The following is a 22,732-nucleotide window of genomic DNA, read 5'->3' on the forward strand; positions in this document are numbered from 1 at the left end:
TCCTGACGGTCTTGAGTAGTGGTGTCCATTGCGGTCACCAGCACCCTCGCGCATACGTTGGTTCATGGATGAATCTGACTGACTGCGGTTGCGCTGGATACGGGGCAGGGGCAGATCATGGGTGTCGTCTGAAAATGCGCGGTTGAACTCAGTAGGCAGCTCAGGTAGGCGCTTCTTGCTCTTGTCCACATTCTGCGGCTCCGCAGGCATCGCGTGGTGAGTCTGATGGACATTGTTTGAGCGCAGCTGAGACTCTGCTTGTTCTTTGGGCTTTTGGCCGTTGCCGCTATTGCCCAGCCCGATCCCCGACAACAGCTTGGTAAGGCGGTTGTTGCTCTTGTGCTTGGAGGTTGGGATTGGCGACTCCTCGTCTGCGTTGGATGAGTGTGCGCGACGACGGATCTTCATCGGCTTCGTCGAATCCTTCTGCATCGACTCCTCAATGCTGTTTTCCATGGCCTGCGCCTCTGGATCCAGATGTGCACAGGAGTCATAGTCATCGCCAAATTTAGTCAGGAACTGCTCTTGACTGAGTTTGGACGAGATAGTGGTTTGTACCGACTGTTTCTCGCGCAGCCGCTGGAGCTCAGCCGGGTCGATCTTGGCAGCATCGATCATCGAGAACAGCGATGCGTTGACCTGCTCTGTGGGCGACAGGAACCGATGTGCGGGCTTTTCCGGGGACTTGGGTCTCGGCGGCACGGGCTTTGACACTGGCCGGTGCGGCAGCGGCTTCAGCACATTGGGTCCTTTGGATGGAACCCGCGGCGGATACAGTGCCGTGTGGTCCTCATCATCCAGCCTCGGCGTATACTCTACATCGCCCTCATAATTGTCGCTGAGAAGGTTTTCAGCACTGGTCACAACTAGAGAGGAGCGCATGTCGTGCTCGAGGGTGTTAAACACCTGCTCGTTGCTATCTGTAGTGGACGGATAGCTATAGCGGCTCTGCGGGCTGCCAGGGAAGCGGCGCGTGGGCATGAGCCCGGGGCTGCGGAGACGGTGGTAGCCAAGCAGCTGCACAGGTGAGTTGTCAGGCGAACTCGAGTCGCTATCATTGTCAGCAGGCTGGGCAAAGTGAACCTTGGTCCGGGAGTCGTCAAATCCTTCATTCACATCCTCGCTGGGCCTAGCACTGTCGTCAGGAATAGACGCTGCGATATGATCAGGTGCGTCCCTAAAGTCCGACTCGCTCTCGGATGACGTCTCGTGATCGCCTCGCGGCTGCCTGCATGGCGGAATCTGGTGTGCACGACCATTTGCAAGCCCTTCGGCAGAATGTGAGGGCGTGGTTGGTGTGGCGGGTGTTGAAACCGCCGGCTTCTTGACAGCAAACGATGAGAATGCGGCGATATTTTCGTGGTACTCGGCATTGTCAGGGATGTTCATCTGCTTGAGAATCTCAGGCGAGGCAACCACCGCATCATGGTCGCTGACACGCAGCGCGGTCGGGTTGCGCTGGTCAATGTATTCCATCATCTCGGGCGGCACGATGGGCAGACTGATGCGCAGGTGCTGCATAGTGGCCTTGTCCATGCGCGGCTGCCTGGTTTTGTCGTTGCGCTTCTGCGAGCGACGCACAAGATGACGCGAGCGGTGGCGGCTGCGCGTCGATGGGTTGCGGGCCATGTTGGGCTGACGGAAGAACTCGCTGGAGCCCGACCGGTAAATGATATTGGGCTCAACCTCGCTGGGCATGTCCTCAGGATCAGACATGAACATGCCATCCATGTCATCGACGAATTGTCCGACGTCGACAAAACTGCGACCAAAGGTACCGCTAATGCGCAGTGCCCGGTTGGTTGCAGCTAAGCTGTAGTCGGATTCAATTGGTGAGTTGTAAGAACTGATGCGGTTGAGCTGCGCAGAGTTTGCTCGTGTTGAGGGGTCCTGCGAGGAATGAGGCGTATCGGAGCTTAGCGCTGCCGACGACACCACAAAGTCCTTGCTGTCAGCAATGCGTGTGCTTCGCTCGCTGGAGTTGCTGTTCCGGGTGGCAGGCTGCGAATCAGTGCTTTGGATGATCGATGTCTGCGCAGTCACGGCCGACGGGGGCGGCGGCGGCACCTCGGGTATCGGGCTCGGCGAGCGGGCCATGTTGCTTATCGATATGCTCTTCACTGATTCCTGAAAGAACGCTGAGTCGCCAGAGGTGCGTGAGTCTACAACTGGCGTGGAGTTTGCAAGGCTGACGCTTGCATCATGACTGGTGACCTGCATCAACTGATTCTGAGTATCATTCCCGGATGCACTGCCAAGGCTGCCGATTTCGGTGTTGGCAGAGAACGGCGCCAGCGAGACCTGGGATGAGTCGGACTCCTTTACTGGCGGTGCAACCATGACTGGACGTGGCGAGTATGAGGTAGTTGTTGAAATTGTATCGTCGTCATAGCCGTTGCCGGCACTGAGGATCGCAGAGCGGAGCAGGATACCACGCTCACGCACATTGTCGTACACTGAACGACCCTGGTCAGAGAGTGTGCTGTGGATAGGCGTATGGGCCAGTTCCTGGCTGATATCACGTGGCAGTGAGGCCTGGGGGATGTGGTCGTCTCCGACCGACTCGATGACGCTGGGCGCGAACTCGGGCGACTTCAACAGCGACAGCCTGCGCTCGGCATTTCCCAGCTCATGCTCATAAGACAGGGCGGCATTGACCGCAGTCTTCTGCATGACAAGCAAAGTGCGGCGCAAGTCCATGGTCTGTTCTTCGACCTCCTTGCGCGCAATCTCTTCGCGGTGTGACATGAGGCGCAGATCGATGATATCCTGCATCAGTAGGTACGACAAACCAGTAACATCCTTGGGCTCCATGGCATCAAACATGTCAGCAAAGGCGCGGTAGTCGATGCGCACCACATCCTCGACCATGCGCATGGCCAGGCCGCTCATGTTGAGCAGCAAAGGCCGCGACAGCAAGCCACTGCCCTGCAGGTCGCTGGCGCTCTCGGTGGTGTCCTCAGAGAGGCGGGCAATCTCAGCCTCAACATCGCGTACCTTGAGATCAAGGTAATGCAGCTCAGCGTCGATGATTTCGATGCGCTGGTTTGCCCACTCCATGGTGGTGCCGGGGGATGCCGGATTCGCCGGCTCGTCAGCTGGATCGTGGTCGCCGTCAATATCGTCGCCCTGCAGCTGCAACAACATCATGTCGTTCTGCTCGTTCATCAGCTCGTCCTGCTTGCTCAGGTACGAGTCGCGCTCACGCAGCATCTGGCGAGCCTGCACGCAGCGCTGGAGCTCGCCCTCAAGCACCTTCTTGATGAAGGCGGCGCGCAAGAGATTGGGAGTGTTCTCCTCTTCGGCCACGTCTCTGGCCACGCCCCAGGTGTTGTCGCGGTGCGGCAGGAACGAGAACCGCCGGCTGTCGGTACGGCCGGTGCGCTTGCGCCGCAGGGTGGCGATCTCGCGTGCCTGCTCCTGCACCTGCAGCGCCAGGCTTTCAGAGTCAGCGGTGGCCTTGTCCAGAAGCGCCTGGTTTTCGCGCCTCAGCTGCTCGAGCTGCTCCTGCAGCTCACGTACAACGGGCACTGGAGAACTGCGACCTGGGATGTCAACACTGGATGCTTTGCGCGACACGGAAGCCTTGGCGATACGGCTCGGCTGGCGGAGCTTTGTCGGCGTCGAGGCACCGTTCTCTAGGCCCAGAGCGCGCCGGTTGGGTGGGCCACTGGAGCCCGACGATAGCGAGACCGAGGACTTGTTGGCGTTGGCCAGACGTTGGAGAGCGACATCGCGCTCCTTTTGTACAATTGCCAGGGTCTCCTGCAGAAGCTCCAGCTTGGACTCATAGTGGTGGCGGACGCTGTCGATCTGCTGCTCGTGGCGCTCAGCTTGGTCAGACAGCTCGCGGTCCATGGTGTTGAGCATCTGGTCGCTCAGTATGCCCGGATTACCGTCAGTGAAGATACTGTTGGGACGGGGTGACTGAATGCCGCTGGGTGCTGAATTACCGACCGAACCCATGGGGACAGCCGCACCAGGGTGTTTCAGCAGGGATGAATCGAGCATAGCTATGGCAGAATCAGCCATCTTCATATCGACGGTGCCGCCGAGATCGACAATCTTCCGGCGCAGCGAATCCCGCTCAATCTCCAGAATGGCTGCCTGGCGCACTGCCTGCTCGAGCTTCTCCGTGATTTCCATATTGACAGCCTCGAGCCGACTGAGCTCTGCCTCGAGACGGGCCATGGTCTGACCCGCGGCCTGGTCGCTGGGCATGAGCGACGACTGGCGACGCAAAAGCTTGAGCTTGGCGATCTCACCACGCAGCCTCGCTACCTCTGTCTTCAAAATACTGAGCTCGGCTGAGCTGTTCTTGTCAAAGTTGACAGCGACCTTGTTGCGGATATTGCGCGCGCGGTTCGCATAGCGGATTGTGTTTAGGCTCTCCGCGTGGTTCTTGTTGGATGGCGAGATACAGGCCAACATGAGGGTCTGTGAATTTCCACCCAGCGAGTCCTGCAGAAGACGGGTCAATTTGCTATCGCGGTACGGCACATGCGTCTGGCGCTTGCCCTGTTGCGTGCTATTGCCCAGTGCTGAGATAACATTACCAAGGGCCAGCAGGCCGGCGTTGATTGAGATGCCCTCTTTTACGCGCGTGCCAGCTGCGCCAGTCCGCTTTATCCGCTCAGAGCCGGCCAGGTCGACAAAGTGCATCTTTGAGATCATCAGCGGGCCATTATCCAGTGTCATGTAGTCGCTGGCAGGCGACTCTCCGCTCCTTGCTGCCTGTCCGGCTGACCGTCTGCCTTGCTGACGCAGAATGACTGTGAAAATTGCGTGGGACCGCGATGACGTGCGATTCATATCTGTCGAGGCAGTGGTGCGCGACAGGGTGCCCTGGTGCAAAAACGAAATGATCTCATCCTGGCTGCTAGCGGCCTTGCGCTCGACACCAACCAGAACCATGTTGCCGCGACTGTCTTCGCGAATCGAGGGCCCGCGGCTGCCGGCGATTGCTAGGCGCGGGTTCAGCAGATCAATCATGTCCTCATTGTACAGCTCCATGAATGAGACCTCGAGCGAGTACGAGAACTTGTTGTCCTCAGTCGCCCGCTTCTCGAGGCTGGTCCATATGTCGCCGATGGCACGGGGCACCACGCCCTGGGTGTCTGAAATCGCCGAGGATGTCGAGAGACCCGTGCCCATGCTGAACGTCTTTCCGCTCCCTGTCTACAATAGCGAGCCAAAAATAGACATTTGTACATCAGTAAAAGGAACCGCCCCCAATTTCTGCGACAGCAAGCGTGCATGTGTGAGAGACGTACCTGACTATTGCCGTTGGGCGTGGTTGCATGTTCCGCAAGCGATTGGCAAAGGGTACAAAAGGAAGAGAGAATGAGTGTTAGCCACCGGTGTCATCGTTCTTCTATATACGGTTGCATGCATGTTTATCAGGACCAAACGTTGGCTGCGCTGTCCGACTGCCGCCACCGGTGCCCCCCCCCCGTTGAAGTAAAAATAGCCGTTCTATTTGCGTCCCCTCGTTCACAGTTCGCTATCAAATACGCAATTGCATCATCACCTCTCCCTCGCTTACCCGTATGCCAGCACGGTGGCGTTGTATCTACACAGGTAGCTGTTGCATTAGTCTCATGCGTCCAGTTGATAGCAATGCCGGTCCATGTCGCACGTCATGCGAGAAACCTACCCTTTGAGAAACTGGCGTACGAGCGGTAGAACTGCGTCCTCGTAGACCTGCTCCTGCGTGACCTCCGGTGCAAACACATGGTCGAACGTGAATGCGCGGTCGGCGCCGATGACTATCTGAGGCACGCCAGGCAGCTGCGTGACGCATTCCGACTCCCCATTTACCTGCTCCTGCGGCGACAGTGGCCGCACACGCAGCGCAACCCTATATGACCAAGGAGGCTCTGTGAGCACTAATGAAATAGGACCAGACAGGCTGTTCGCATACAGATCGATACTCACCTTACTGAAGCCGACGACATTTAGCTAATGACCAACAGAAAAAGCTTTGTATATGTGAAATGCAGAAAGACGAAAGGAGAAAATAAGAAAAGGCCCGACACGAGCGAGAAGAAAGAGAAAAGAGGGATTGGCAAAATAGCCTTGCTCTGGGCGTCGTTGAAAGGTAAACAAGCTGGCTGCCTTTTGAAGGTCTAATGACGATACTCGAGGCGTACCAAAGAAAAAGCTATATTAAACCGGCCAGGCCAGGATATGGACAGGATGAAATGAATTGAAGAGAAGGAGAGGGAGAGAGGTGTGTGGAGAGCAGGCCGCCGTTATTCGGAGTTTCTATATTATGAGAAAGGAATTGCAAATTGCCGTTCTCTCTGATAGCCATGGGCGTCGCCTACATTGGATTTCCTAGACTTTGCGAGGATTCTACTACTCAAAAGCACTATATTAGCGATCGCACTCAAACTGCGCCGATTGTTACCGTGGATGACGATTGTCCCGAGTTTGCGTAACGATAACCAGGCCACCTGCGGTCCGGCTATGAGTGAACACACCATTGGATGGTACCTTGGTTTTGACCCTGTCGGCGCTCTCTCAAGCTCGGCCATATGCAACCCAGCACTCCGCACCGATTGCTCCCCTTTATTCCAGGCTGAGTGGACTCTCAGCGGCTGTACTGGTAGCTTATTTGCACAAAGTGATTAGCAAGGTGAATATACACCGAGTTGAGGTGAAGAGAGAGTCTCCTCCCTCGGCGCTGAGTACCGACAAGTCCAGTGCTATTTTGCATCACCCGCCAAGGGAGGAGTGAGTGAACACAAAGAAAAACTAGAAATACTCTGCCTCTGCTACAGAGCTATGCCCAAAACAGAACCCAAGAGGACTTGATCCATACAGTACCTACTATCTTAAGGACTGAACTGTAAATACTGAAACTGGAGGTCATAGAATGAATAGGATATCTTCTTGCAGTTGGAAAACATAGACTACTAAACTACTTAAGAGCAAGAATATTTAGAAGAGCTAAATAAATATGAAGTTATTTAGGTGCTTCTATGAAACCCCATCAGTATCCTGAAAAATTTCAGCTGATACATAATTAGTATGCTTCTACTGAGATACAGGCTGGGTCACAAGAAATAAACTTTTTCAGGATGCTGATAGGGGTTTCGTAGAAGCGTCCTAATAACATCAGAATATGATATTTAAGAAGAGTTAGATGTATATCAAGTAGTTTAGTAGCTAAGAATATCCTCTATACATGCTGAGCAAACTGCACATATTCTGATGGGATCCAATCATATTTATTAACTGCTGCAGAGTGCAAGATCAATTAAAGAAATCAGATTCAGATCTGAAGATACAGCAGATCTTCTTTGGTACCAACGAACTTGCCAGGTCAGCAACTTGGTTTGCCGACAATAGCTCAGTTGGTAGAGCGGGAGACTGTAGTGGAGCTGAAGAGCTCTTGAAATCTCTAGGCCACCTGTTCGAATCAGGTTTGTCGGATTCTTTTTAGCAGCTTCTCGGTTCCCTTTGCGCTGTTCGCTAGGGCGAAGTCAGATCTGGGTCAAAGCTTTTTGACTTTTTTTGTGATTTGGAAAATAATGTGGATGGAGGAGAGATTATTTAAATATATATGGCATGGTTAGCAGCAGTGTCACCATGCTGCGTTGCATGACACCCAAGGCATTAACAACACTGGCGCCCCCGTAGTGATGGGTTAAAGGCTGGTGCAGTTCTAGACTAATGAGCTGCTCCACAGGGCTGCTGCTGTGTATTTATTAGCGGAAGGCTATCCATAGTTTTTCAAGGCGTGCATACAGCGTGTAAGGAAATAGGCGATATACAAACAGATTCACCAGCTGCCTGCAAAAGATAAAGCAAAATATCAGTGAACAAAGCGGTGTTGTTTCAAGCAATTGCCCCCGATCGTGACCAGCAGCATGCTGGTAGCTACTTTTTGATTCCTCTTCGACATCCTGCTTCGCTTTCAGTGAGTAGCATGAAGCATCAGCGCTATCAGCAATAGAGCCGAGTGGATATTAAGAGCTGCCATTTCCTTGTTGCGCATGCTGCTATGGGCGATACAGCTGCTTGCAGCAGCACACAGGATGGAGCATGGCTTTGCACTTGGGTGCGGAGAGTCACGGGACGAGACGAGACGAGACGATGATCCGATTACACCGTTCAGCTGGTGGCATCAGCAGATCAAGGGATCGAACAGCCTAGAATTTTTTGTTGAGTGGGCCCACTGTGCTGCAGTCGGTGAGGCAAGAGTGTCGGTCCGCTTTGGGCAGCACACCCCCGCCCAGCGAGTGCGCTCACCAAAAGCAAGCCCTTTCCTTTCTCTGGCCACCTCCAAACTTTTCACTAGCTGAATCTACATTTTGTACAAATCTTTTATTGCCTTTTTACCACGGCTGAAAGCGCGTATACACATACCACCAAGGCTTTGAAATAAGAAAAGAAATATGTCGGTTGTCGGTAAGTACTAGGGCCCAGGTGTGGGGAGAAGGAGGAGGGAGCGGCCTGTGCTGTGTGATGTACTGCTATATATATATATATATATATATATCCTACAGTCGTCTAATATGCTCTCCATCGGATCACTTTCTAGGATTTGACGTCGGAAACCTCCAGTCGGTTATTGCGGTGGCGCGTAACCGCGGTATCGATATTGTGGCTAACGAGGTGTCGAACCGGGCTACTCCCAGCATGGTGTCGTTTGGCAGCAAGCAGCGGTACATTGGCGAGAGCGCAAAGAACCAGGAGATGAGCAACTTCAAGAACACGGTGATCGGGCTCAAGCGCCTGATTGGGCGGTCGTTCAACGACCCTGAGGTTGCAGAGTTTGAGCAGCAGTTCATCGGGGGCAAGCTGTGCGACGTTAACGGCGAGGTTGGTGTCGAGGTGAGCTACCTGGACGAGGTGACCAAGGTGAGCGCGACCCAGCTGTATGCGATGTATCTGGGCAAGCTGCGCGACATCACGGCGAAGGAGCTGAACGGCTCAGTCTCCGATGTTGTGATCTCGGTGCCGGGCTGGTACACCGACCGCCAGCGCCGTGCTGTGCTGCAGGCGAGCAAGATTGCCGGGCTGAACCCGCTGCGGCTGATCAACGACAACGCGGCGGCGGCGCTGGGATATGGCATCACCAAGACGGACCTGCCCGAGGACAAGGCGCGCAACGTTGTTTTTGTGGACCTGGGCCACAGCTCGTTCTCGGTGTCGGTTGTTGCCTTCAAGAAGGGCGAGCTGACGGTCAAGGCTGTTGCGTACGACCGCAACGTTGGTGGCCGCAACTTTGACAAGGCGCTGCTGGACCACTTTGTGCAGGTGTTCAACGAGAAGTACAAGATCGATGTGCGCACCAAGGACAAGGCGATGGTGCGCCTGCTGGCGGCGTGCGAGAAGCTGAAGAAGATTCTGTCGGCCAATGCATCGGCGCCGATCACGGTCGAGAACCTGATGAACGACATTGACGCCAGCGCCATGTACTCGCGTGACGAGTTCGTGGAGCTGATTGAGCCGCTGCTGCAGCGCCTGGAGGCCCCGATCAAGCAGGCGATCAGCGACGCGAACCTGTCGGCGGACGAGATCCACTCGATCGAGCTGGTGGGCGGCTCGATCCGTATCCCGGCGGTGAAGAAGCGCCTGACTGACTTCTTTGGCCGCGAGCTGTCCTACACGCTCAACCAGGACGAGGCAGTTGCTCGCGGCTGCGCGTTCCAGTGCGCGATTGCGTCGCCGGTGTTCCGGGTGCGTGACTTTGCCATCCACGACGTCACAGCGCACCCGATCCGGTTCCAGTGGGAGGCGTCGCAGGGCAGCGACGACACGCAGCTGGATGTGTTTGGGCGGTACAACACGATCCCCAGCACCAAGATGCTGACGTTCTACCGCAAGCAGCCGTTCACGATCGAGGCGTACTATGCCGACCCGGCTCACCTGCCGCAGGGCACCAACCCGTGGATCGCGCGGTTCGACGTCAAGAACGTCGAGGCGACGGCGACGGGCGATCTGTCGACGATCAAGGTCAAGGCGCGGCTGGACCAGAGCGGCGTGCTGAACATCACCAGTGCGTACACGGTCGAGGAGATTGAGGTTGAGGAGCCGGTGCCGCAGGCGGAGCCCAAGGAGGGCGAGGAGGCGGCGGCTCCCGAGATGCGCAAGGTGAAGAAGCTGCAGAAGAAGGCGGATCTGCCGGTGTCGCAGGCGTCGCAGTGCCTGGACAACGAGACGCTGACAGCGCTGGCCAAGAAGGAGCAGGAGATGCACAAGACGGACGCGCTTGTGTTTGAGACGGAGCACGCCAAGAACTCGCTGGAGGAGTACATCTACGAGATCCGCGGCAAGGTCGAGGGCGACTGCTCGGCGTACGTGGACCCGAGCGAGCGCGACGGGTTCCTGTCGCGGCTGATGGAGGCCGAGGACTGGCTGTACGAGGACGGCGAGGACACGACCAAGGCGGCCTATGTGGAGAAGCTGGCGACGCTGAAGGCTGTCGGCGATCCGATTGTGGAGCGGTCGCGCGAGGACCGCGAGCGGCCGGTGGCGGCGCGCGAGCTGCGCGAAATCATCGAGCAGTGGGCCGAGCGCGCGATGTCGCAGGAGGAGCGGTATGCGCACATCACCGAGGAGGAGCGCCAGCGGGTGATTGACCGCATCGAGAAGGTGCAGAACTGGCTGGACGAGAAGCTGGAGAAGCAGAGCCTCAAGAAGAAGTGGGAGGCGCCGGTTGTGTTTGCGCACGAGATCCGCACGCAGAAGCAGGAGCTGGTGTACTTTGCCAGCCCGATCATGTCGCGGCCCAAGCCCAAGGAGGAGCCCAAGCCCGAGGAGCAGGCGGCAGCGGGCTCTGGCACGGCCACGCCCAACCCGGCCGAGGAGAAGCCGGACCAAGCCCGCCGAGGAGATGGACGTCGACTAAATTTTCATTGTTCCCACCCCAAGAAACGAATAGAACCTTCCTCTCTTTTTTCCGCTTTCTCGACGTGCCACACGGGCCCCACCACACGCAGCCGTTGATGCCGTGGTTGGAGAAAATGCACCTGATTATTGAGGAGCGCACCACCTGGTCTGCCCTTGCTGATCATCGGCTGCTGGCGTGGCCACCTCTTGTCCAGCTCGGCACCATTTTATTTTTTTCAGTTCCTCTTGTTCGACTAGTCTATCTATTTTTAAGATTAGGCTAATTTTGCAGACAGAGAATGGCAGCAAAGGTATCAAAGAAGACGTCCGGGGCGTCGCTGCGAGGCACAGAGAGCCCGTCGAAGCTTCGGCATCGTAAGAGCAACCACGGCAACGACAAGCGGGTAAGCAGAGCAGGGGCATTTGTTTGGAATCCGCGAGTAGCAGAGGATATCCAAAGGCAGGCTGCTAAGACTTTCTTGCTTTGGGCTTACTGCATGGCGATGTAGGGCGGCGAGGAGAGCGCAGCGCCGGTGCTGCTGGCGGCGGAGGAGACGCAAAAGAAGTGGCGGAACTGGCGGCAGCGGACGACGTTTACGTTTGCGATGATCGGGGGGTTCTTCACGGTGATAGCGCTGGGGCCGCTCTCGATCATGCTGATGGTGCTGTGCCTGCAGGTGCTGATCTACCGGGAGGTGATTTCGCTGGCGTCGGTGCCGAAGAAGGAGCGGTCGCTGCCGTGGTCGCGGGCGATGAACGTGTATTTCCTGATCTGCCTGGAGTACTATCTGTATGGGCGGAATGTGCACCGGGCGATCCAGCGGCACGCGTGGCTGGAGGCGTATCTGCAGCCGCTGTTTGCGCACCACCGGTTTATCTCGTTCAGCCTATATCTCGTGGGGTTCATGTGGTTTGTGGGGACGCTGCGCAAGGGGTACTACCGGTTCCAGATGGGGCAGTTTGCGTGGACGCACATGGCGCTGGGGCTGGTGGTGATGCAGAGCCAGTACATGATCGAGAACATCTTTGAGGGCATCTTCTGGTTCTTCCTGCCGATAGCGCTGGTGATTGTGAACGACATCTTTGCGTATGTGTTTGGGTTTTTCTTTGGGCGGCACCAGCTGATTGAGCTGAGCCCGAAGAAGACGTGGGAAGGGGTACATTGGAGGCGGGCTGACGACGATGGCGTTTGGGTTCCTGTTTACGGCGGTGCTGAGCAACTGGCGGTTCATGACGTGTCCGCCGCCGAATCTGCACATGACGGCGTTTTCGGCGGTGGAGTGCGAGCTGAACCCGGTGTTTGTCGCGTCCGAGTACCGGCTGCCGGCGGCTGTGGCGACGGTGCTGTCGTGGGTGTTCCGGCGCAGCATCGCGACGGTGTGGATCAAGCCGGTGCAGTTCCACTCGCTGGCGATTTCGGCGTTTGCGTCGCTGATCGCGCCGTTCGGCGGGTTCTTTGCGTCGGGCGTGAAGCGGGCGTTCAACATCAAGGACTTTGGCAACTCGATTCCGGGCCATGGCGGAGTGACGGACCGGTTCGACTGCCAGTTCTTCATGGCCGCGTTCTCGCACATTTATTATTCGAGCTTCATCAAGGTGTCGACGCTGACGGCGGCCGCCATGTTCAACAAGTTCCTGCTGCTGACGCCCGAGCGCCAGGTCGAGCTGTACCAGAGCATCCAGCAGTACCTGCAGACCACGGGCTCGATTGTCGAGGAAGCGGCCAAGTCGACTTGAGAGGACAGTTCTCGGGATTTCTTTGTTCTCTTCTTTTGATTCCCAGTCTTTTTTTTCTAATTTCATTTATTTTTTTTCTCTCTTCAAAATGTCGGACAGCGGGTTCAATGACGACCTTTTGGAGCGTGAGCTATTTGGCGCAGAGTCGGACTCGCTGGAGGGCGGCATGGATGCCAATATGGACGTGGACGACATGCTGAGTCTCAGCGAGAGCATCACGGGACGGGCAACGCCAGCAGCAGCAGCTACAGGCAGCACACCAGCGCCGGTGGCCAAGCCCGGCACAGCAAAGGTCAGCCGGGCAGTACCGCAGCTGGACATTGAGATGGACACGCCGCCAGGCGCCTTGACAGTGCTGGAGAACGCACCGCGGGCGCAGTTTGCGGCGGCTGGGCAGCGGGCGCAGAGCCGCAGATACGAGGTGGTGCCCACAGCAGCCCTGCTGAATGCATACCAGATCCACACGCTGACAGCAACAGCCGACATGCGGTGGGTGTTCAGCGGGGGCGCCGACGGGTACATCAAGCGGTGGGACTTTGCAGCGACCATGAACGGCCGGCAGATGATGACGCAGGGGCAGCGGCATGCGCACGTGGACAGCGTCTCCAAGGCCGGCGTCATGGCTGGGTACTGGGAGCATTCGGACAACGACGTGCTGTCGCCGGTGTTCAGCATGGACGTGCAGGCCCAGGCGCTGTGGCTGGTGTCGGGCATGCAGAGCGGCCGCATTGCCCTGTGGAGTGTGCGCCATGACGAGGGCCGGAAGCTGCACGTGCTCAGCAAGCACCGCCAGCCCGTGTCGGTGCTGCGCATTTCCCCCGATGAGCGCGGCCTGGTCAGCGGCGCCTGGGACCGCGCTGTGCTGTACTGGGACCTGGACTCGGGTCGCCTGGCCCGCAGCTTTGCCGGCCACGCCTCGCAGATCAGCAGCATTGCCTTCCAGCCCACATGGGATGCTGCCAAATACAATGCCTTGAAAAACTCCCCAGCAGACGACTCGCAGGCGCCAGCAGAGAACGAGGGCTTTGACTTCAAGACGCCCAGCCCCGTGCTGATGACCGCCAGCATCGACGGGCAGTGTCTGCTGTGGGACGTACGCATGCGCGCTGCATTGCCGCACCGCTTCGATCCGCCGCCGCGCACCCCGCCCTGGGCTGCCTCTGCGTGCTGGAGCCCCGATGGCAAGCGCATCTTCGTCGGCCGCCGCAACAACACTGTCGACGAGTACGAGTTCAACCAGGGCAACCAGCCCGTCCGATCCCTGCGCTTGCCGCCCAACTCGGGCCCTGTGACCGCGCTGGCTGCTTTGCCCAACAACCGCAGCCTGATCTGCTGCTCCACCGATAACGTGCGCATGTGGGATCTGGATGAGCAGAAGGGCGTGCGCTTTATGGTCATCCCGGGCCACCACGGCAGCACCGTGTCGTGTGCCTTGGTCGACGAGGCTGCGCGCTTCATGGTCACTGCCTGTGGGAACCGCGGGTGGGATGGCGTCAGCAACAACGTGTGCTTGTGCTATGAGATCGAGAGCGTGAAATAGACTCATGGGCTGGTCTGCAGCTGGGGCTATTTATCGATCGCTTTCACATGCCGCTCCTGATTGCCTGTGCTTCCCAAACAGATGGCTTGGTTTCTATTGAGAAACAGGCGTGATTCATGTTCATCCACATGAAAGTTCGGGGCGGTCCTACAAAAGCAAGCACGCCCCGTCACCTTCCACAGCCCTGGAATATGAAAATGCCCATCGCGCCTCCCCTCTTTGCTAACCCACCTTTTCTCTTGTTTTTGCACTCCCCTCCTTTTTTTTCCTCTGTAAATGAAGACCCGCCCATTGGTTGTCCTTGACGACTACTTTGTCAAGCGCAATTTGTTTTCGCAGCTAAAGCACAACACCCATGACATCCGCTTCCTGGGCGGCTACTTTGAGGTCTCCAGCGGCAGTCCGTTTCTGACAAAGTTTTTTTCTACCGAGCACATAATCGCGCAGCAGTGGATGCGCACTGCCGACACCCAAATAACGTACAGCTGGTGGCTCTATGCTGTCCATCTGGCCGCACTCCTACTGCTGGTGTTTGCGTACCTGGCCAGTCTGTCATCAGCGCCGCTGGTATATTCGCTGGGCACATTACCAAGCATCTGCCTATTGCTGGTGGTCTCATACCACGTGTGCTTTTTCCTGGCGCTGAACTACAAGCCGACATGGTTCGAGCGCACAGTGATCTTCCATTCGCCGTTTGCGTGGGCAGCCGCCTGGGTATTGGTGCTGTGCAATGACAGCACTCTGGCGGTGCCGCCGACCAGCCTTTTGGCAATCCATGTGTTCATCTGGTATGTGCGCCGCACGGCCATCGGAATTGTGGTATTTGAGCGCAAGATCCGTGCCAGCTCCGTCCTGCACTGGAGCCACCGCGCGTACTCGCTGGTGGCGCCGATTTTAATTGCATGGGCCTGGAAATGGTACCCGTGCTTGTCGGTCTCGTGGGATCTGTCAGGGTACTCGCCGACGCGCGATTTGCTCGACCAGCGCGTTGTGCGCCAGTGGGCGGCTGAGCGCGAAATCCCCACAGTGCAGCTGCTAGCTGCCATGGCCATGGCTGGTGGGTTGCATGTTGCCTGGTATAGCTTCATTAGCTATGCCTACCATATGGTCGTCTGGAAGGAGTATTTGCGCGAGGGCCTTGCGGTCTGGGTCGTCAGCGACGGTGCCATGTGCACGAAACTGTTCTGACTGGTCCCTGTACTTCAGGCGCGTATTTTGTTTATAGCTTTTTATTTTTTGCATTTCGCGATTGTACATTTATTGCCGCTCATAAATAGACTGCATGTAGTGGCTACCAGGAGCATTTAGTGTTTATTCCACCTGACTGATGTAGTTGAAGCTTCACGTACTATTCTACAAGACGATAATGCCAACATAGGCGGTGGCGTAGGAAGCACCCAATCTTCCCAGGGCACTCTTGACCAAGCATGATGGTTGAGGGCCTAGTGGCAGCTGGTGCGCGTGTCTATATTACCAGTCGCAGTGAGCAGGTACTCAAGGAGGCATCGCAGTCCCTGACAGCCCAAGGTCCCGGCAAATGCGACTACATTGTCTGCGACATCACGGATCCTGAACAAGTGCAGCAACTGGCGCACAAGCTTACCGAGCTTGAGCCAAACGGACTACACGCCCTAATTAACAACTGTGGACGGACGTACGTAGCTAACTACAATGATCATCCTGACGACGAGTTTCTCAGTACCTTGCAACTGAATATGTTTACCCCCTTCTTAGTGTCCAAGACACTCCTGCCGCTGCTGAAGCGCGTGGCAACTAAGGAGTGCCCAACGCGTATAATCAACATAACTAGCGTTGCTGATTACCGAATTTGTGTCCACTCACCCGGCGTACATATCATCCAAGGCCGGTCTGATCCATCTGACCAAGGACATGGCGCAAAAGTTTGCACCGGACAACATCACGGTCAATTCGATCTCACCAGGCTCGATTGACTCGCCGATGCTGCGGGATACCTTGCCAGAGGACTTCTTTATGCAGCTGCCAGATTTAGTTCCGCTGCGCAGGTTAGGAAACACCATAGGTATTACTGGAGCTGTTGTGTTCCTTGCCGCCAATGCACCAGCAAGTGAATCGGCCGCTACTGCTGCAGTTGCTGCTGTGGCCTCTGTTGCATCTGATGGCATCTTCGCTGCTTCGTGTGCAGCCTTCTCGGCCAATTTTTTTTGCCCCTTTCTGCTGCTTTCCTTGCCTCTGTTGCTGCCCTCTTTGCTGCGTTGATCTCTGTAGCCTGCTCGCGTGTTTTCGAAATACACACCTGCTTGATTATTTGCTTGTCTAAGCGCACATGGCCTGGGATCCATGATGTCCGCAGAGGCAAGCATTGGGAGGAGACTTGCCAAGCTGCTCATTCTCGATAAGCTGACATAGGCGAATGTATGCACGCAGATGCTTAAGTGGATTTGCCTTGGCATCATAGTATCGGCTGTCTTTGGCGAATCTGTACTTGGCATCATAGGCATTAAGGACTGGTGCCAGCTTGTTGTAGATTGCAAGCATCGATGGGGTGAGCACACTGAGATCAGGGCGCCTAGAGGCAACTGCCTAGCGGAGCTTCTGTGCAGGTGTATAAATATACACTTGACATGCATTTTTGAACTCAGCCTTAGACACATTGCCCATTGTACTGTGCAGTGTGTTTTTGCGGCTGCGAATATCAATCAATTTGGCCAGAATCCGCTGTAGGCAAGTGCCATAGTGCAACACAATGTTGTTCTTGTATGCTGTCATCAGCTCGGTGTCAACATATGTTGCTACCTGATTCATTTCGCGTACGCCATGTAGCTCGATATCGCCATTATGTAATAGATAATCATAAATATGGTATCTAATTACATCACCGAAATCTGCACTCGACAGTTCTGACCTGTCCTTCCAGTTAGCAAAATCATTAGCAGATATAGCCGTCTTTGTCTTTAGATTTTGGTAAATGAATAAATAAATAGAACGAAACAAACTCCTTTTTCATAAATATTGTAGGGTCAAAGCCATCATTGTCAGCTAGTTGATGGAGTAGTATCCATCGTGCAAGCATGTATGTATGCTCTTTGATGATATTGACGCTGTGTACAAATTGCTCTAGGCGGGGCAACATAGAACCACGGAAGCCAATACCACCAAGTGATATCTTTATGACAGTAGTGCTGCGGGTAATATTCATTTGAGAAATTCAATAGGCAAGTAAGAAGAGAAATGATGCTGTTCAGTTTTGCTTTATTGCATATGCATAGCATTAAGAACTTTTTATTAAAAATGATCTGGCTTGCATGGTTCTTGGGGCCCTTAGCACTGATACAGTCGCTTGAATCAATCTATACAGACTGGGTCCATTGTGGCCCAAATGCTACCGCTTACGCATGTTCATAAGACAGATTAATTTATAAAATAAACCCACAAATATTGCATAACCACCAGAAGAGCTATATGGCCTTATTCAATAGATGCTCATAAATAAACATCCTAAGAGTGTTGCGCAGCCGGTGATGACCACCATGATGACGCCATGGAAGTTATCAGGCCGATCAGCAATGAGAGCAGCTCTTGCGCTAAACCAATAGAGATATCTAGTGGAGATATCTAGTGGAGACCTGTGGCCACTACAATACCAGCTTGTCGCCCTGGTTTCACCGATGAGGTCAGATGCCGCACAAGATCAAAAGGAGTTTACGGAGCAAGTCACCCAAACTCGCTTTGAGATTTAAAAGTTTTATCTTTTAACCAACTAATAAGGTTCTAGCGGGCGGTTGGACACTTTTTCGACTATAAAATCTTATATATAGGTAAAGATAAAGATTATTACTTTTTGTAGCCATGGTACGTGAAAGTTCGACATCACTGAATGGAAACACTGGTGAGTTATTCACTGGATAATAGGGCGCGTTATGCGTCAAACGTTTCACAAGATAGTTGCAGCATTGCAGAAGCTCCTTTTTATAGTGTCTCCAGTGCTAGCAAACCTGGTTAGGCTGGAGACATAACAGATAAATATCGATATCATCCGGATCACGCAGAGTAATGATATTGCCAAGTGTGTTGACAATTCGCTGGAGAATACATGGTTTCAGTGTTGCCGAGTTTGCCATTAGCGAGGAAAAATAAGTTTTGGAAGAGGAGGGAAAGAGAAATGCAGTTCTTGTCAATAACAGTTGTCAGCTCGCACTTGTTCTGTACATGACAATCCTTGTCAGCACTTCCCGAAGCATACTTTACTATCTACAATACTCAACTTCATGCATTTACATGGGTCGCATAAATATAATCTCGTTGCCGAAAGAAAGAGCGCACATACGCTTTGTTTATGTTTTTGAAGTATTATGAGCAATGGAAACTCAAAACTGATGGAAGTAAGGAAAGTAGAAACCACAAATTCCTTACTGTATCTAATTCTCGGGGGCAGAGGGATCATACTCGGACCCTCATCTTAACCGTACTATTCGTTTCCTAAACTTGCTTCAAAATGGTCGACTATACCTTTCCGGTTATCATAAAACGGCTGTTTCCCTTTGCCTTTCGTTCTTTCTGAACTCACTTTTTCAATACTTTTTTTAACTATCAAAATGGACATATACTCACTCTTCAGTGTCAAGGACAAAGCGTTCGTTGTTACTGGTGGCGGCACCGGTATTGGCCGCATGATGGCTGAAGGGCTAGTATCAGCTGGTGCACGTGTCTATATTACCAGTCGCAACGAGCAGGTGCTCAAGGAGGCATCGCAGTCCCTGACAGCCCAAGGTCCCGGCAAATGCGACTACATCGTCTGCGACATCACGGATCCTGAACAAGTGCAGCAACTGGCGCACAAGCTTACCGAGCTCGAGCCAAACGGACTACACGCTCTAATCAACAACTCCGGAAAAATGCACAAATCGAACTATGAGGATCACTCTGACGACGAGTTTCTCAGTACTTTGCAACTGAATATGTTCACCCCCTTCCTAGTGTCCAAGACATTCCTGCCGCTGCTGAAGCGCGTGGCAACTAAGGAGTGCCCAGCGCGTATAATCAACATCGCTAGCATTGCTGGTACTCGAGTTCCTGCAATCACTTACCCAGCGTACATGTCGTCCAAGGCCGGTCTGATCCATCTGACCAAGGACATGGCACAAAAGTTTGCGCAGTACAACATCACGGTCAATTCGATCTCACCAGGCATGTTTGAGTCGGAATTGCTTCGTAATATCATGAATGAGGGCACGTACACAAATCTTCCAGACATAATCCCTTTACGCAGGCTCGGGGCTACTCGAGATATCGCCACCACTGTGATATTTCTGACATCGGATGCCGGCTCATACATCACTGGTGCCGACGTTGTGGTTGATGGTGGAGCTCTCAACCGACCATGATGTTGAATTTGGACCTGGTCCGCTGTAGTCCCTTAGTCCCATCATGTGTTTGTTAGAAGGCTGAGCCTTCAGTCTATGTTCCTACCACCAACGCGTAGTGAGCCTCTAGCGACTCGTGCAAGCGAGTGAGCCGCCAGACTGCGCGAGCCGGACCGATTCTAAACTCTATTAGCGTCATCTATCTGCCTCCGTCTGATCCCCTGCCTTCACTCCAATGCTTTAGCGACCTCCCCTTTCCACATTTAAATTCGAAAAAAAGCCTAATTATACTTCAGCATGCTCAGACTCAGCCGGTGTGTTCAGCAGTCTGGCCAGATCGCGGCTTGCAGAGTTGCAGTGTGCAGCCATAGGATGTTCAGCACCTGTCGGGCGCTTCTGGCGCAGCATGCAAAGTTTGCCGAATGGATCGACAACACGGGCAAGCTTGACTCGAAGGCACTCGAGACCAAGTGGAAAGCACGGTGGGCTGAACTGAAAGCCAGCCAGCCCGACCTCGGCAGCCAGGAGCTGAGCGCGGCGGAGATCGAAAAGATGTTCTATGTGCTGGTCATGTTCCCGTACCCGTCAGGAATGCTGCACATGGGGCATGTGCGTGTATACACAATCAGCGACACGCTGTCGCGGTTCCACCGGATGACCGGCAAGCACGTGCTGCACCCGATGGGCTGGGATGCGTTTGGGCTGCCGGCAGAGAACGCTGCGATCGAGCGCAATGTTGCTCCTGGCGACTGGACGAAGCGCAACATTGCGGCGATGAAAGAGCAACTGGAGACAATTCTGACCGACTTCAACTGGGACCGCGAGCTGGCGACATGCGATCCAGAGTACTACAAATGGACGCAGCATATATTCCTGCAGCTGTTCAACAACGACATGGTGTATCGGAAAGAGGCTGTTGTCAACTGGGACCCAGTCGACCAGACAGTGCTGGCGAACGAACAGGTCGACAAGAACGGGCGGTCGTGGAGATCGGGTGCTGTGGTTGAGCAGCGCAAGCTCAAGCAGTGGTTCGCCAAGATCACTGACTATGCCGAGGACCTGCTCAAGGACCTGGAGGGTCTGGACTGGCCCGAGCATGTAAAGAGCATGCAGTCGAACTGGATCGGCCGGTCTGAGGGCGCAGAGTTTTCGTTCAGCCTCATCCAAGAAGGTAGCTCAGAGCTGCCTGCTGACTCGATCAGCGTGTTTACCAGTCGTCCCGACACGCTGTTTGGTGTGTCCTACCTGGCCATTGCCGCTGATCACCCGCTTGTATCGGCAGAGTACCTGCCCAAAGACCGGGCGGATGAGGTGGTGAGGCGTGCTAAAGAGATCAGCAGCAGTCTGGCTGGTGGTGGTGACCGTGCCGCGCAGGGATCAAAGGCTGGTGTGTTTACTGGATTGTACGCCAAGCATCCACTTGACCCAGCGCGCAAGGTGCCAGTCTACATTGCGGACTACGTGCTGTCGACCTACGGTACCGGTGCAGTGATGGGTGTACCAGCCCATGACATTCGCGACTACGAGTTCTCCCAGGCGAACAGAATTGAAATCGGCAATGCCGTAGTGGAGCCCAGCAGTCCCTCTGATGGCAGTGCTGCTCCGAGTGGCGAGCTCCCAGTATTCACCAATCTGGGGGTCTTGCGGCGTGTGCCAGAGAACGGGCCCTTTGGTGGTATGACCAGCGAGGACGCAATGAAGGCGGTTGTCGCTGCAGCCTCCAAGACCGGCGCTGGTAAGGCTGTAGTCAACTACCGGCTACGCGACTGGCTCCTGTCGCGACAGCGCTATTGGGGTGCACCGGTCCCGATCATCCACTGTGAGTCGTGCGGTGTAGTGCCAGTGCCCGAGAAGGACCTGCCCGTGGAGCTCCCGTCCAATGTGCAGCTGTCGGGGCGTGGCGGTAGCCCGCTGGCAAGGGCAGCCGACTGGGTCAACTGCAAATGCCCCAAGTGCAATGGTGCGGCGAAGCGCGATACCGATACCCTGGACACGTTTGTCGATTCGTCATGGTACTTTTTGCGCTACGCTGATGCCCAAAATGCGGCAAAGCCGTTCAGCGCAGCAAAGGCGACTGCTGCTATGCCAGTTGATATCTACATTGGCGGTGTCGAGCACGCCATCCTGCATCTGCTGTACTCGCGGTTTATCAGCAAGTTCCTGTGGAAGACTGGCGCGTACGGGTCCAAAGCAGATCTGAGCGCTCTGGACGATGCCGCAAAGTTGGCAGCGCTGGCCAGGGAGACGAGCAGTGGGGCTCGTAATGGCGAGCCATTCAAGCGGCTGCTGACGCAGGGAATGGTGCATGGCCTCACATACAAGGACCCACATACTGGCCGGTTCCTGAAGCCCGATGAAGTCGAAGTGCCCAGCAAGGCTGGCAATGGAGCGAGGATCATCGCGACTGGCGAGGCACCGGCTGTATCCTACGAGAAAATGTCCAAGTCCAAGTACAATGGCGTGGATCCAACCGAGACAGTGGCGAAATACGGAGCCGACGCAACTCGCCTACATATGCTGTATCTGGCGCCGCCACAGGACGTGCTGGAGTGGGACACACAGAGCATCGTCGGTATGCAGCGGTGGATCAACCGCCTTGGCCGTCTGGTAGACAGTGCTGCAGAGAATGCACCCAAGCAGAGCTGGCTGCAGTGCGTAGGTGAGCGCGCCAGATGGAGCAAGGAAGCGCAGGAGACATACAGGCAGACGAATGTGGCCGTGCAGCGCGCCAGCGAGTCCCTAAGCGGCTCGTTTGCGTTCAACACGGCGATTGCAGCGCTGATCGAACTGTCAAACTACCTGGCGACGGTGAAGGACACATCGCACGCGACATTTGCGTATGGCATTGCGAGCCTGGTCAAGATGGTCAGCCCATTCGCGCCCAGCGTCGGCGAGGAGCTGTGGGAGGTGCTCGGCAAGGCTGGGTTCCTGACAGCTGCCGATCTGGCGACCAGCGCTGGCGGTGGCGTGTTTGCGCAGAGCTGGCCTGATGTCGACCAGTCCGCACTCAGGAAGCTTAGTGTAACCATCGTGGTGCAGATCAACGGCAAGGTGCGGTTCAGGCTTGAGGACGCCGAGCCCGACCAGGACAAGGAGAGTATCCTTGCAACCATCATGGAGCAGCCGCAGGCCAAGAAATGGCTACGCTCTGACGACGGCACACCGAAGCAAGTTGTCAAGACCATCCACGTGCCCAACAAGCTCATAAACATCATCGTTGCAAAATAAGTTACAAGAAATGTGGTATTATTTGACAAGTCAAGGTAGA

The 22,732-nt window shown here is 55.0% G+C and overlaps 8 protein-coding genes and 1 non-coding gene across 9 annotated transcripts; 8 read left to right on the forward strand and 1 right to left on the reverse strand.

The window, feature by feature from the left end:
- Nucleotides 1-4,261: 4,261 nt before the first annotated feature.
- DL89DRAFT_273585 (kinesin-domain-containing protein) lies at nucleotides 4,262-5,957 on the reverse strand (the record flags this gene model as incomplete). The annotated part of the gene is made up of 6 exons (XM_040889081.1): nucleotides 4,262-4,312; nucleotides 4,339-4,705; nucleotides 4,748-5,178; nucleotides 5,560-5,572; nucleotides 5,657-5,772; nucleotides 5,943-5,957. 6 exons carry the CDS (start codon nucleotides 5,955-5,957, stop codon nucleotides 4,262-4,264), a joined length of 993 nt encoding a protein of 330 aa, XP_040747040.1.
- A 1,389-nt stretch (nucleotides 5,958-7,346) lies between these two features.
- DL89DRAFT_t2 lies at nucleotides 7,347-7,440 on the forward strand. The gene has a single exon. It is a non-coding gene; the product is annotated as a tRNA-Tyr (tRNA).
- An 805-nt stretch (nucleotides 7,441-8,245) lies between these two features.
- On the forward strand, nucleotides 8,246-11,220 carry DL89DRAFT_280373 (heat shock protein 70). The gene is made up of 2 exons (XM_040889590.1): nucleotides 8,246-8,418; nucleotides 8,552-11,220. The coding sequence occupies exons 1-2, from the start codon at nucleotides 8,406-8,408 to the stop codon at nucleotides 10,960-10,962; spliced, it is 2,424 nt and encodes an 807-aa protein (XP_040747041.1). The 5' UTR covers nucleotides 8,246-8,405; the 3' UTR covers nucleotides 10,963-11,220.
- A 230-nt stretch (nucleotides 11,221-11,450) lies between these two features.
- DL89DRAFT_273587 (phosphatidate cytidylyltransferase) lies at nucleotides 11,451-12,280 on the forward strand (the record flags this gene model as incomplete). The annotated part of the gene is made up of 3 exons (XM_040889082.1): nucleotides 11,451-11,992; nucleotides 12,063-12,194; nucleotides 12,244-12,280. 3 exons carry the CDS (start codon nucleotides 11,451-11,453, stop codon nucleotides 12,278-12,280), a joined length of 711 nt encoding a protein of 236 aa, XP_040747042.1.
- Nucleotides 12,281-12,976: 696 nt separating this feature from the next.
- Nucleotides 12,977-14,116, forward strand: DL89DRAFT_210964 (WD40 repeat-like protein; the record flags this gene model as incomplete). Its single annotated transcript, XM_040884196.1, has 1 exon — nucleotides 12,977-14,116. A coding segment is annotated over one exon (1,140 nt), but the record flags the coding sequence as incomplete, so codon positions are not given.
- Nucleotides 14,117-14,398: 282 nt separating this feature from the next.
- Nucleotides 14,399-15,310, forward strand: DL89DRAFT_289539 (uncharacterized protein; the record flags this gene model as incomplete). Its single annotated transcript, XM_040889966.1, has 1 exon — nucleotides 14,399-15,310. The coding sequence occupies one exon, from the start codon at nucleotides 14,399-14,401 to the stop codon at nucleotides 15,308-15,310; it is 912 nt and encodes a 303-aa protein (XP_040747044.1).
- A 242-nt stretch (nucleotides 15,311-15,552) lies between these two features.
- Nucleotides 15,553-16,360, forward strand: DL89DRAFT_319541 (NAD(P)-binding protein; the record flags this gene model as incomplete). The annotated part of the gene is made up of 3 exons (XM_040891139.1): nucleotides 15,553-15,820; nucleotides 15,857-15,933; nucleotides 15,986-16,360. 3 exons carry the CDS (start codon nucleotides 15,553-15,555, stop codon nucleotides 16,358-16,360), a joined length of 720 nt encoding a protein of 239 aa, XP_040747045.1.
- A 2,280-nt stretch (nucleotides 16,361-18,640) lies between these two features.
- DL89DRAFT_4694 (short chain dehydrogenase/reductase family) lies at nucleotides 18,641-19,623 on the forward strand. Its single transcript, XM_040891704.1, has one exon. It carries the CDS (start codon nucleotides 18,697-18,699, stop codon nucleotides 19,483-19,485), a length of 789 nt encoding a protein of 262 aa, XP_040747046.1. The 5' UTR covers nucleotides 18,641-18,696; the 3' UTR covers nucleotides 19,486-19,623.
- Nucleotides 19,624-20,034: 411 nt separating this feature from the next.
- DL89DRAFT_220270 (leucyl-tRNA synthetase) lies at nucleotides 20,035-22,692 on the forward strand (the record flags this gene model as incomplete). The annotated part of the gene is made up of 3 exons (XM_040884442.1): nucleotides 20,035-21,647; nucleotides 21,705-21,765; nucleotides 21,841-22,692. 3 exons carry the CDS (start codon nucleotides 20,035-20,037, stop codon nucleotides 22,690-22,692), a joined length of 2,526 nt encoding a protein of 841 aa, XP_040747047.1.
- Between the last annotated feature and the right edge of the window lie 40 nt (nucleotides 22,693-22,732).

This window comes from Linderina pennispora (genome assembly GCF_002104995.1).
Source record: "Linderina pennispora strain ATCC 12442 chromosome Unknown DL89scaffold_1, whole genome shotgun sequence".
NCBI lineage: Eukaryota > Fungi > Kickxellomycota > Kickxellomycetes > Kickxellales > Kickxellaceae > Linderina > Linderina pennispora.